The 13,918-nt window shown below is 40.7% G+C and overlaps 1 protein-coding gene across 2 annotated transcripts in view; it reads right to left on the bottom strand.

Moving 5' to 3' along the window:
* Positions 1-3,059: 3,059 nt before the first annotated feature.
* NTHL1 (nth like DNA glycosylase 1) overlaps positions 3,060-13,918 on the bottom strand; it is a 32,422-nt gene continuing 21,563 nt past the window's right edge. For both annotated transcript variants that reach the window (XM_077449369.1, XM_077449370.1), the window contains 2 exons: positions 10,179-10,284; positions 3,060-3,399 (listed from right to left, as the gene is read on the bottom strand). In XM_077449369.1, the coding sequence (XP_077305495.1) occupies positions 3,276-3,399; positions 10,179-10,284 (230 nt within the window). In that variant the 3' untranslated portion in view covers positions 3,060-3,275. The remainder of the gene's footprint in view (positions 3,400-10,178; positions 10,285-13,918) is intronic.

Here is a 13,918-nt window from a genome sequence, read left to right as displayed (position 1 = left end):
CAACTGCTTTTTCTTTAGAACAGAGACAGAGATTCTGCAACGAGGTTTGTTAAAATCCCTGCAATGTACATTGATGAGCCAGAAGGGACTGTTTTTTTTTTCCATGAAAATTGTTACTCTTTAAATTGCAATGATCCATCTTGTTCTTTATATTTTTAAATTGCTATGTCATTGTTAGAGGGTACTAACGTGTATTACAAGGGATGAGTTCATATTGAAATTTTTCATATATATATATATATATATATATATATATATATATATATATATAATGCAGAGAGCACCTGCCAGTCATCAGTGGAAGCTCTGGCATATATATATATATATATATATATATATATATATATATAAAAAAAAGTCATGTCTACCAGCATCAGTATTGGGGAAGAGATCAGCTGTAGGGAAACCATATGCAATACTGGTGACTAGTCCTTTTTCCCTCTGCTTTCCTTTCTGGACACAACTTCCATAGTTCAGGTCCTCTTCAAAAGGAAACTAAATGAATTTGAATAAAATGTTAGTCCACCTTGAAAGCTTTAAATCTCACACACTGTAGCCCCAGCAATCATGTAGAACATTCACTTTAATAATGAGTGAAAACAAAAGCCACCGCACACCAATTCATTGATCTCATCATCATGGAGATGTTGGGAAATCGATCTACACTGTGATGTCACTCTCCTTCTCTGGCAGCTGTGTCCCTTTGAGATAGCTGTCATTGATACGAATGGACATCGTGTTACTTCATACTGCACATGGGTGGGATTCTATGTGACATCAGATGTGGGCCAATAAGGCTATTTGGAAAGTAGGGCTGGGTACTTCCCAAAGAGAGGGTTATTCAAATTCTTCTAAAATTGTAGAAATTATGACTTTGTGCCTTGTAAAAGTATCCATCCCCTTGGAATTTTTTGTGTTTTGTTGCCTCACAACCTGGAATTGAGATGGATTGTTTGAGGATTTGCATCATTTAATTTACAGAACATGCCCACAACTTTGAAGATTTTTTTTTTTTGTGAAGCAAACAAATAGTACAAAATAACATAAAAGGTCAATTTCAAAGTCACTATTCGCCCCCCTAAAGTCAATACTTTGTAGAGCCACCTTTTGCGGCTACCACAGCTCCAATTCGCCTTGGATAAGTCTCCTATGAGTTACCACATCTTACCACTAGGATTTTTGACCATTCCTCTTTGCAAAACTGCTCCAGCTCCTTCAAGTTGGATGGTTTTGCACTAGTCAACAGCAATCTTTAAATCTGACCACAGATTTTCTATTGGATTGAGGTCTGGGCTTTGACTAGGCCATTCCAACATATTTACAAGTTTCCCCTTAAACCACTAAAGTGTTGCTTTAGCAGTGTGTTTGGGGTCATTGTGCTGGCGGAAAGTGAACCTCCGTCCTAGCCTCAAATCACACACAGAGTGGTAGAGGTTTTGCTCAAGTATATCCCTGTATTTAGCACCATCCATCTTTCCCTCAACTCTGACAGAATTTCCAGTCCCGACTGCTGAAAAACATCCCCACAGATGATGTTCTTTGGGTGATGTGATGTGTTGGGTTTGTGCCAGACATAGCATTTTTTTTGATGGCCAAAAAGTTCAATTTTATTCACATCAGACCAGAGCACCTTCCTCCATACATTTTGGGAGTCTCCCACATGCCTTTTCGCAAACTCAAAACGTGCCATTTTGTTTTTTGCTCAAAGTAATGGTTTTCTTCTGGCCACTCTGCCATAAAGCCCAACTCTATGGAGCATACGGCTTATTTTTATCCTATGTACAGATACTCCAGTCTCTGCTGTGGAACTCTGCAGCTCCTCCAGGGTTAGCTTAGCTCTCTGTGCTGCCTCTCTGATTAATGCCCTCCTTGCCCAGTCTGTGAGTTTTGGTGTGCGGCCGTCTCTTGGCAGGTTTGCTGTTGTGCCATGTTCTTTACATTTGGTTATGATAGATTTGATAGTGCTCCTAGGGATCATCAAAGATTTGGATATTTTTTTTTTATAACCCAACCCCGACTTGTACTTTTCAACAACATTGTTCCTTACTTGTTTGGAGAGTTTCTTGGTATTCATGGCAGTGTTTGGTTAGTGGTGCCTTTTGCTTAGATGTTGCAGCCTCTGGGGCCTTTCAAAAAAAAGGTGTGTATATGTAATGACAGATCATTTCACTAATTATGTAACTTCTGAAGGTAATTGGTTGCACCAGAGATTTTTATGGGCTTCATAACAAAGGGGGTGAATACATACGCACATGCCAATTATCAGTTTTTTAATTCTGAAACATTGTTTTATGTATATATTTTTTTAAGTTTACTTTACTTACTTAGACTATTGTGTTCTGCTCCATCACATATAATTCAGATTAAAAAAAAACATTGAACTAAAGGCTGTAATGTAAAAAAAATAAATGGGTAATGTAGGTAATAAATTACAATAATAAATGCTCGATAGAAGCTGCTTTTAAAATTATGTGTATGGGTTTAGTTCCCCTTTACTAGAGAGAGGTGACAAGTGCTCCCTCTAGTGACTATTCTTCATATCTCTTTAAAAAAAAAAAAATGCCCTTATATTTTAGGAAATGATTAAAACAGGATTTAAAAAGGTTCTAAAAGCAAAATGTTCTGTGTACGGCAGTCCCCCTCAGCCCCCCTTTACCTGAGCCACATCTCGAGCCACCAATGTTACATGAGAGACTCGGCTGCCCTGGCCTCTCCCACCTCATTTGACTAAAACAGCAGCAGGAGCCAATGGCGCCCCACTGCTGTCAAAGTCAGTGAGCCACTGAGGACGGCGTCGAGCCGAGGCTCCGTGTCCAAATGGATACACAGAGCAGCGGCTTGGCTCAGATGCCCCCCATAGCAACCTGCGGGGGCACTCGGCGGGAGGGAGGGGCCAAGAGCACTGGCGAGGTACCCGAGAAGAGGAGGATCTGGGCTGCTCTGTGCAAAAAAATTACACAGAGCAGGCAAAATTAAGGTTTGTTATTTTTAAATGAAAAAAAAAAAAAAACAACAAGACTTTAGTATCACTTTAAAAAAAAAACTCCAACACTCCAGAAAAAAAAACAAATATAACATTTACTGAAACCATGGAAATATAGAAATATATACACTAATATACACAGATAGAGATGACAATATCATTGGATGATGAGTAGAAAAATATCCTATGTTGTCTATAAAATGTTCTAATCTAGTGTTTTCTTTGTAGTCCTGACTTAATTTCGGTCCATCATTAGCGGGATCAGGGTCTGTCTTCATGGTCCGGGTCCTCCTCACTTCTTCTTGGCTCCGGGACAGATGTCTCTGTTCAGACAGTCGGAACATCGAGGGGCCACAGGGAGGCACATCTGCTGCCCGAACCCCACTAACAGCCAATTAATCTCACTCCACAGATCCCTGCAACAGGCCCAGGTGTAAATACTGAAGCTGAAATGTCTATACATGTTAACTGGTTCCCCATCTATGGAATTTGTAAAGCGGAGGCCGAGGAACTACAAAATCACAGCATTGCTTGTCAGTGCATTACACTTAAAGCAGAACTCCAGTGTTGTCACAATACCCCTTTGAAAATGTTAATTTCATGTGTGAAATTCTGCTTTAAGCCAAAAGAGCATTATTATCATCATTATTACGGTTGCACCAATACCGTTTTTTTTTTAATCGGTGAGTACGAGTACCGATACTTTCAGTCAAGTACTCACTGATACCGAGTACCAATATTTTGCAGTGTGATTTGCGTCAATACAAAATAATGGGAGCAAAATGCTCTGCAAAGAATTACATGCGATTTGAACTAGAATGTGGTGCAATGCCTGTCCAAATCGCATGTGATTTCCCCCACCACTCCTGTGTGTGTGGGTGTCTGGAAAGGGAAACCACATCTAGTGGGCACTTTATAAAAAAAATGTATAACTCACATTAAGTACATATCTGGTAAAATAAAAAATCTTCATAATGTCCTGGTCCTGCCGGTGATAGCAAATCATGGCCACTGGCGCTGCCCACAGGGCTGGAGGAGAAGTTCCGGGACCCCTGTGGTTATAGAGCGGAAGTGATGTCAGCTTGGGGGGGAGACCTGTGATCACCTCCGGCAGCTGTGATTTTCTATCATTGGTGGGACGGGGATGCAGATGCAGATTTTGCATTTGACCAGATATGTACTTAATGCGAGTAAAAACATTTTTAATAAACTTCTCACTAGATGGTGCTTCCCTTTACACACACACACACACACACACACACACATACACATACACACACATACGGTGGGGGAAATCACATGCAATTTGACAGGAATCACACTGCGTTCCTGTTCAAATCGAATGTGATTCTTTGCAGTGCGATTTACACCCATTCATTTTGCATTGACACAATTCGCACTGCAAAAGAGCGGTTTCGGTATCAGGACCATTTTCAGGAGTACGAGTACTCCTGAAAATGCTTGGTACCATGCATCTCTAATCATTATACAAGATTTATATTGCATAAATAGTTTGCTCAGAGATTTACTAAATAAAGGGAGACAGTCCAGTCACAAGAGGGTCAGGAGGGCCCTGCTGGCGACAGCTTGCAGTTTAAAAGAGGGACAAGTGAGAGATGATTTGATGGCAAAAGTAAGAGTTCCACTTTTTTAGGTGGAGGTGGGATAAATTTTACATTTCTTTAGTAAATCACCCCCAATGTGTTAATAGGACTGGAAGAAACCTGCCCCTAACATTAGTTCATAATGTCCCGACCACGAACGTAAACCTGGTAATCGTCCAATGTATATTTACCTTTTTATAGTTCTTTTATATTTGAGTAACTTCTCATAGTGTACAAAGAACTATTCCTTCCTGCAAAGCTACTGGAGTAACCATTAAAGTGGTTGTAAACCTCAGATATGAAATAAGAACAAAGGATATCCTTCTATAGTGTGTACTTGTCTCAATTAAAAGCACTAAAAGTAATTTCTGTCTGCTGCTTTGTTACTCTGCTATCAGCATAAATCACTTCTGACACCAATAAAAAATGGTGACAGGGGAGGGACCTCCAGCTGATAGATAGCCTTAGCTCTGTTTCCGTGTGCTGTGTGAAGGGGGGCATGTCCCTTCCCTCCACTCAGCCCTCAGAGCTCTCATTACTGAGCACTGCAGTGTGTAACTTCAGCTCTCCACCCACTATTTTCTGAACTCTCAGACTAGCTTATAAATTCTGGAATTTGAACGGATGTAGAGAAGAGAAGACAGCAAATAAACAGGTACAACTTATGTAGGAGGATTTGTTTCATCTCTGTGTATCACCTATGGATTGTCCCTTCACTGGGTAAATGTAAGGGTTTACAACCACTTTAAGTCACCATATCAACCACCTTCATTGTTGATACAGTAGATTTGTACATTTTCCCACTGACAAAGAAATGATCAGTCTATAATTTTAATGGTAGGTTTATTTTAACAGCTAGAGACCAAATAACAAAAATATCCAGAAAAACGCATTTTAAAAAAAAGTTAGAAATTGATTGGCATGTTAATGTGTGAATTAAGTATCTGATCCCCTATCAGAGAGATTTCTGGCTCCGAGGTGTCTTCTATACAGGTAACAAGCTGATATTAGGAGCACTCTTTTAGCCCGCGGTCACACTGGGCCGATTTGGCATGCTATTTGACATGTTAAATTGCATGCCAAATTGGCAGCTTTTGTCAGCAATGGCACCGTCCGAATCGGAGCGAGGTTGACTTTACGGCGCCGCACCGATTCCCAAAAGTAGCTCTTGCACTACTTTTGGCGACTTCTGGGGCGATTTTAATAGACATCTGTGCATGAACCCACACCGATGTCTGTGAAATCGCGCTGAAGTCGGACTGCATTGCCAGTTTGAAATCGGTTTAGTTTAGCTCAACTCGCACGATTTTCAACCCGCATTAGTGTGAACCTGGGCTGAAGAGATTGCTCCTAATCTCAGCTTATTACCTGTATAAAATACACCTATCCACAGAAGCAATCAATCACATTTCAATCTCTCCACCATGGTCAAAACCAAAGAGCTGTCCAAGGATGTCAGGGACATAATTGTAGACCTACACAAGGCTGGAATGGGCTACAAGACCATCGCCAAGCAGCTTGGTGAGAGGGTGACAACAGTTGGTGCGATTATTCACAAATGGAGGAAACACAAAATAACTGTCAATCTCCCTCGGCCTGGGCTCCATATGCAAGATCTCACCTCGTGGTGTGGTCAATGATCATGAGAATGGTGAGGAATCAGCCAAAAACTACACAGGAGAATCTTGTCAATGATCTCAAGGCAGCTGGGACCATAATCACCAAGAAACAATTGGTAACACACTACACCAGGGCTCGACAAAACCCGGGCGCCAGGTCGCATTGGCGACTAGAATTAGCGATTGGCGCCTGGGGCAGCACAGCTGGGGGTATCCTGTCTCCGTGGACCCCCCAGCGTGATTGCGTCGGGCCGCGCCGCCGGCGGCCGGTAATTGAGCCCCCGGCTTTGAGGCCTTTTGTGATCCTATTCCTTCTGGAATCTGGCGCCCTCTTGTGGTGGCCGTTGGAATTACAACCAGCAATGCTAATGGAGATATCTCCTTTCATTTACTTAGAACACCTAAACACACGTATGTATGTATGTATGTATGTATGTATGTATGTATGTATGTATGTATGTATATATATATATATATATATATATATATATATATATATGTATGTATGTATGTATACAGTGGTGTGAAAAAGTGTTTGCCCCCTTCCTCATTTCCTGTTCCTTTGCATGTTTGTCACACTTAAGTGTTTCGGAACATCAAACCAATTTAAACAATAGTCAAGGACAACACAAGTAAACACAAAATGCAATTTGTAAATGAAGGTGTTTATTATTAAAGGTGAAAAAAAATCCAAACCATCATGGCCCTGTGTGAAAAAGTGATTGCCCCCCTTGTTAAAACATACTATATCTGTGGTTGTCCACACCTGAGTTCAATTTCTCTAGCCACACCCAGGCCTGATTATTGCCACACCTGTTCACAATCAAGGCATCACTTAAATAGGAGCTGCTTGACAAAGTAAGGTCCACCAGAAGATCCTTAAAAGCTACACATCATGCCGAGACCCAAAGAAATTCAGGAACAATTGAGAAAGAAAGTAATTGAGATCTATCAGTCTGGAAAGGGTTATAAAGCCATTTCCAAAGCTTTGGGAATCCAGCGAACCACAGTGAGAGCCATTATCCACAAATGGCGAAGACATGGAACAGTGGTGAACCTTCCCAGGAGTGGCCGGCCTCCCAAAATTACCCCAAGAGCGCAGCGACGACTCATCCAAGAGGTCACAAAAGACCCCACAACAACGTCCAAGGAACTGCAGGCCTCACTTGCCTCAGTTAAGGTCAGCGTTCATGCCTCCACCATCAGGAAAAGACTGGGCAAAAATGGCCTGCATGGCAGAGTTCCAAGGAGAAAACCACTGCTGAGCAAAAAGAACATCAAAGCTCGTCTCAATTTCTCCACAACACATCTTGATGATCCCCAAGACTTTTGGGACAACATTCTGTGGACCGATGAGACAAAAGTGGAACTCTTTGGAAGGTGTGTGTCCAAGTATATCTGGCATAGAAGGAACACTGCATTTCATAAAAAGAACATTATACCAACAGTAAAATATGGTGGTGGTAGTGTGATGGTCTGGGGCTGTTTTGCTGCTTCAGGACCTGGAAGACTTGCCGTGATAAAAGGAACTATGAATTCTGCTGTCTACCAAGAGATCCTGAAGGAGAATGTCCGACCATCTGTTCGTGTACTCAAGCTGAAACGAACTTGGGTTCTGCAGCAGGACAATGATCCTAAACACACCAGCAAGTCCACCACCGAATGGCTGAAGAAAAACAAAATGAAGACTTTGGAGTGGCCTAGCCAAAGTCCTGACCTGAATCCTATTGAGATGTTGTGGTATGACCTTAAAAAGGCCGTTCATGCTCAAAAACCCTCTAATGTAACTGAATTAGGACAATTCTGCAAAGATGAGTGGGCCAAAATTCCTCCAGGACGCTGTAAAAGCCTCATTGCACGTTATCGCAAACGCTTGGTTGCAGTTGTTGCTGCTAAGGGTGGCCCAACCAGTTATTAGGTTTAGGGGGCAATCACTTTTTCACACAGGGCCATGATGGTTTGGATTTTTTTTCACCTTTAATAATAAACACCTTCATTTACAAATTGCATTTTGTGTTTACTTGTGTTGTCCTTGACTATTGTTTAAATTGGTTTGATGTTCCGAAACACTTAAGTGTGACAAACATGCAAAGGAACAGGAAATGAGGAAGGGGGCAAACACTTTTTCACACCACTGTATATATATATGTATATATATATATATATATATATATATATATATATATATATATATATATATATATATATATATATATACACACACACACACACACACACACACTTTTTTTTATTTTTATTTTTTTTTTATAATAATGTCTGTCACACCATATTTGCACAGCGGACTTACAAGCGCACTTTTTTTTGGGGAAAAATAATTTATTTAATAAAAAAAAAAAATAAGACAACAGTAAAGTCAGCCCAATTTTTTTTTTTATATTGTGAAAGATAATGTTACGCTGAGTAAATTGATACCCAACATGTCATGCTTTAAAATTGCGCCCGCTCATGGAATGGCGACAAACTTTTACCCTTTAAAATCTCCATAGTCTACGTTTAAAAAATTCTACAGGTTGCACGTTTTGAGTTACAGAGAAGGTCTGGGGCTAGAATTATTGCTCTTACTCTACACATGTGTGGTTTGAACATTGCTTTCATATATGCGTTCGCTTCTGCATGCAAGCTTGGCGGGACAGGGCGCATTTAAAAAAAATTTTTTTTTCTTTATTTTAAACTTTTATTTTTTCACTGTTCTTTTTAAAAAAAAGTGTATCACTTTTATTCCTATTACAAGGAATGTAAAAATCCCTTGTAATAGAAAAAAGCATGACAGGTCCTCTTATATATAAGATCTGGGGTCAGAGAGACCTCACATCTCATATTTACAAAAATCGTCATTTGAAAAAAATAAAAAAAATAAAATGTCCCTCTAAGAGCTATGGGCAATGACTTGGAGACAGGTGGGGGGGGCGGCTATCTTCCCCTCACTCGTCTCCATGTCAGGCCAGGGACAGGTTCAGATCGCCGTCACGGACCTGGCTCCTAACTTTTTTAGCTGGCTCCTAGATTCCAAGCAAATTTGTCAACCCCTGCACTACACCATGAAGGACTGAAATCCTGCAGCAGCCGCAAGGTCTCCCTGCTCAAGAAAGCACATGTACAGGCCCTGTCTGAAGTTTGGCAATAAACATCTGAATGATTCAGAGGAGAACTTGGTGAAAGTGTTGTGGGCATCAACTTAACTCAGTGTTTGGAGGAGGAGAAATGCTGCCTATGAGCCCAAGAACACCATCCCCACCATCAAACATGGAGGTGGAAACATTATGCTTTGGGGGTGTTTTTCTGCTAAGAGAATCAGACAACTTCACCACATCAAAAGGATGATGGACTGCGCCATGTACCATCACATCTTGGATGAGAACCTCCTTCCCTCAGTCAGGGCATTGCAGATGGGTTCGTGGATGGGTATTCTAGCATGATAATGGCCCAAAACACACGGCCAAGGCAACAAAGGAGTGGCTCAAGAAGAAGCACATTAAAAAGGTCCTGGAGTGGCCTAGCCAGTCTCCACACCTTAATCCAATAGAAAACATGTGGAGGAAGCTGAAGGTTCGAGTTACCAAATGTCAGCCTCAAAACCTTAATGACTTGAAGAAAATCTAAAAAGAGGAGTGGGACAAAATGCCTCCTGAGATGTGTGCAAAACTGGTGGCCAACTACAAGAAACGGGTGACCTCTGCGATTGCCAACAAGGGTTTTGCCACCAAGTACTGAGTGATGTTTTGTGAAGGGGTCAAATACTTATTTCACTCATTAAAATGCAAGTCAATAACTATTTTGAAATGCATTTTTCTGGATATTTTGGTTGTTATTCTGTCTCTCACTTTTAAAGTAAACCTACCATTCAAATTATAGACTGATCATTTCTTTGTCAGTGGGCAAATGTACAAAATCAGCAGGGGGTCAAATACCTTTCCCCCCCTCACTGTAACTGCATATGTACAGCTTCCTCACCTGGGCATCCAGTCTTCAAGGGCCACCCGAGTGTCTTCCGGGTTCTTTGTCTCTTTCTTTACCCACTTCAGTCGATTGGAAATTCGATGTACATGAGTGTCCACACCTGTAAGCAGAAATCGTACAACATTAGCGCTACATTACATCATAATGGTCAGGCGGGTGCCTACAAAGTTCTGATGGTAGCAACATCAGTTTCTACAATGCCTCGCCCTGTCTGTCCAGGTAGAAAGGCTTCCTGCATTGCTGTTTGTTAAGGGGGAAAGGGCTGGGTCATGCAGGAATGACGACAGGTTTTGCAGCACCTTGCTTTTGGGCACGTATGTGCAGCATCACCTGTCACAGGTTTAGACTGAAGCCAGTTGTAATATATGAAAAATCCCATAACTAAAATCTCATTCAAACTTTACCAAGTTCGTGTCATTGTCAATATTTTTAAATCTGTAGTTTGGATTAAAATAATACCTGGTGATCCTTCCATAAGGGTCTTTTGTTTAGCACTTGCAAATTTAGGGTGACAACGCACCCTCCCCGTCTCCCGATTGTGCTCCTATGCTTTCACCCTGTTATGTGGGCTTATGTACCCATTTAACCAGTTCCAGTCCGGGCCAATTCTAACATTCCTCTCCTACATGTAAAAATCAGCATTTTTTTACTGGAAAACTACTTAGAACCCTCAAACATGTTTTTAATAATTTATATATTATATATATATATATATATATATATATATATATATACATACATATACATATACACACACACACATAATTGTGCTCATAAGTTTACATACCCTGGCAGAATTTATGATTTCTTGGCCATTTTTCAGAGAATATGAATGACAACACAACAACTTCTTTCACTCATGGTTAGTGTTTGGCTGATCATTTATTATCAATCAACTGTGTTTACTCTTTTTAAATCATAATCACAACAGAAACTACCCAAATGACCCTGATCAAAAGTTTACATACCCTGATGATTTTGGCCTGATAACATGCACACAAGTTGACACAAAGGGATTTGAATGGCTATTAAAGGTAACCATCCTCACCTGTGATCTGTTTGCTTGTAATTAGTGTGTATGTATAAAAGGTCAATGAGTTTCTGGACTCCTGACAGACCCTTGCAGCTTTCATCCAGTGCTGCACTGACATTTCTGACATTTCTGGATTCTGTGTCATGGGGAAAGCAAAAAGTATTGTCAAAGGATCTGCCGGGAGGGAGGTGGAGCTACAGAAGATGGCGCAACACACCAGCTGAACGCCGTGGCCAGAGGCGCACCTCCCCCGGAGGCGAGCTGAAAGCATGTGCTAACTACTGACATTGCCTATGCCTATGCTACTGAAGCAACGATCTCTTGGAGCCCAAGTATCCTGCCGTCAGTGGAGCCAGACACAGACATAAGGAACCCACTTATCCCTCACGCTGAAGGAGCTTGCCAGACACGGACGAACGGAGGAGAGGGAGAGAGTGAGGCCAGCGGACGGAGGTCCGATCCGGGAGCTCCAGGTCTGGGACATGGTTCACTGATTACGGAAGCGACTGCTTGCTGAAACCTCCCCCTAGAGAGAGAGAGCGGAGTGCAGTGGATCCTGAACATCCAGAGAGAGAGAGGACGCCGGTGCGGCCGATGGTGAGAGGGTTTCGAGGGGGTAAGGGATAAACTGAGACTACTAACCCCCCCCTATCCCGCTGACCACTATGAGAAGTCTGCTATAGTAAATCACTCCATCTGAAAATACCGTTGGTTTGTAATAGCTGTTAAAACCAGCCTAAGCCTAAGTATCAAATCGGATGAAAGATCTGCTGTTTGGCTTGTGTACTGAGGCTAAGGGAGAGATGAATTTGATCGGATTGTAGAAGTAAAAGTGGACTGCTCCAAATAAAACATCTCTCTTAGCAGACTGAACGATGGTTTAGATGATATTTTAGAAAATACGTTTTGGGGGAACATGAAATATGGATTCTATATGAATATATGAATTATAAATAACAAACAGTGAGTAATTTAGACAAATTTTGAATATCTGCTATCAAATCAACTATAAACAGCGAGAGTGTGGCCCAGGAGGAGTTATTGGACTGTTTTTTTTCTCCTTTTCTTGATTGGATATTGAATGGATATTAAGACATATGTGCTGGAATCCCCTCTCTCTTTCTGATACAGCTGAAGTTAAAAGTTGTTGGACATTGTCTCTCTCTCTACAGTGATTAAGAGATTAGGATAAGGGTAGACATTTGTATACCCGATACAACAGCCCCCTTGTCTCCCCCTTCCCACGTTGTCACCTGCACCCCCCCCCCCCCCCTTTTTTTTTTTTTTTTTTTTTTTTAGGGGTAAATAAAAAGGATACATGGCTTGGATTAAAAATGCTTTGGTAGATGAAAAAAAAAAAGGAGTAGATAAATTAAGAAAGAATACCCCTTGTAAGTGCTCCCCCTCTCCCCTATCCCTGCTGTTGGGTGTATCCCATCCCCTCCCCCTTCCCCTATATTTTTTATTTTTATTTTTTTGCAATATTTAGCAATTTTAGCATTTTGTGCACTTTTCTGTACCCTTGCACTCTTTGCACTTTTTTGTATTTGGACCCCCCCCCCCCTTTTTTTTTTTTTTGCACCTTTGGCACTTTTTGCAATTTTTTGTACCTTCAGCACTCTTTGCATTTTTTGCACTATTTGCACCTATTTATTTATTTATTTTTTGATAATTTTTATTATTATTATTAATAATAATAATAATAATCATTTTTTTCTTTTTTTTGCAATCTTAGCATTGTGTGCACTTTTTTTTACTTTTGCACTCTTTGCACTTTTTTGTCTCTGTACCCTCCCCCCCTTTTTTTTTTTTTTTTTTTTGGTATTTTTTACACTTTTAGCACTTTTTGCAATTTTTGTATCTCTAGCACTTTTTGCACTTTGTGCATTTTTTTGCACTTCCTGCATCATTTGCACTTATCTTAAAAGGAAAAAAAAAGGAAACCCCCCCCCCCTTTTTTTTTTTTTTTTTTTTTAAGAGTTGGGACACACAATATATATAACATATAGTTTTGGAAAAATTGTATAATATTAAGATTGTACTGTAATTGAAAACGGATTTGCACACAGGTATACTGGGGGAAGTGGAGAGGGAAGGGGAAAAGAAGAAGGGAATAAATAAGGAAAAAGTGCCTGCTTCTCAGAAGGAATTATAATCTGGGGGAGACTAGGTTGGTAATAGAGTTAAATAATATCAACGCTTATTAATGTAAATTTGAAAGATTAAACTGAAGGGGAAGGGGGAAGAAAGGATAATGGTAAGGAGGGGAGCCAAAGCTGGGCAAATAGAAAGTGGGAAAGGGAATTATATAAAAACTTATATGGCCCAGGGCAGAGTAGACCAGAGGGAGGAAAAGGAAGCAGAAAGGGGAGAAGGAACATCACCTGCCCGTGAAGGACAGACAAACAAAAAACCTAATATAGAAGAAGGTGTAACTCCACAGAAAAGCTCGAAAGAACGATATCAACAAAAAGAGTCAGGAAAGATGTGGGAACCAGAAAAAGAAGGAATTAACCCCCAATCACTCCCCACTAAACAGGACATGGCAGAAATGATGTCACATCTGGAAGGGATGATTAAGGGCGAATTAAAGGCAACTCGTGCAGATATTCAAAATGTATTAAAAAGGGTAGAAGAATCGGAAATACAATTAGAAGAACATAAAAAAGCTATTTTGGAATTACAAAAAAGGGCGGATATG

This window comes from Lithobates pipiens, unplaced genomic scaffold, assembly GCF_037356315.1.
Source record: "Lithobates pipiens isolate NorthernLeopardFrog02 unplaced genomic scaffold, aLitPip1_a1.2 Scaffold_22, whole genome shotgun sequence".
Lineage (NCBI taxonomy): Eukaryota > Metazoa > Chordata > Amphibia > Anura > Ranidae > Lithobates > Lithobates pipiens.
The sequence above is the reverse complement of the archived record's forward strand: the minus strand, read 5'-3'. Positions and strand labels throughout refer to the sequence as shown.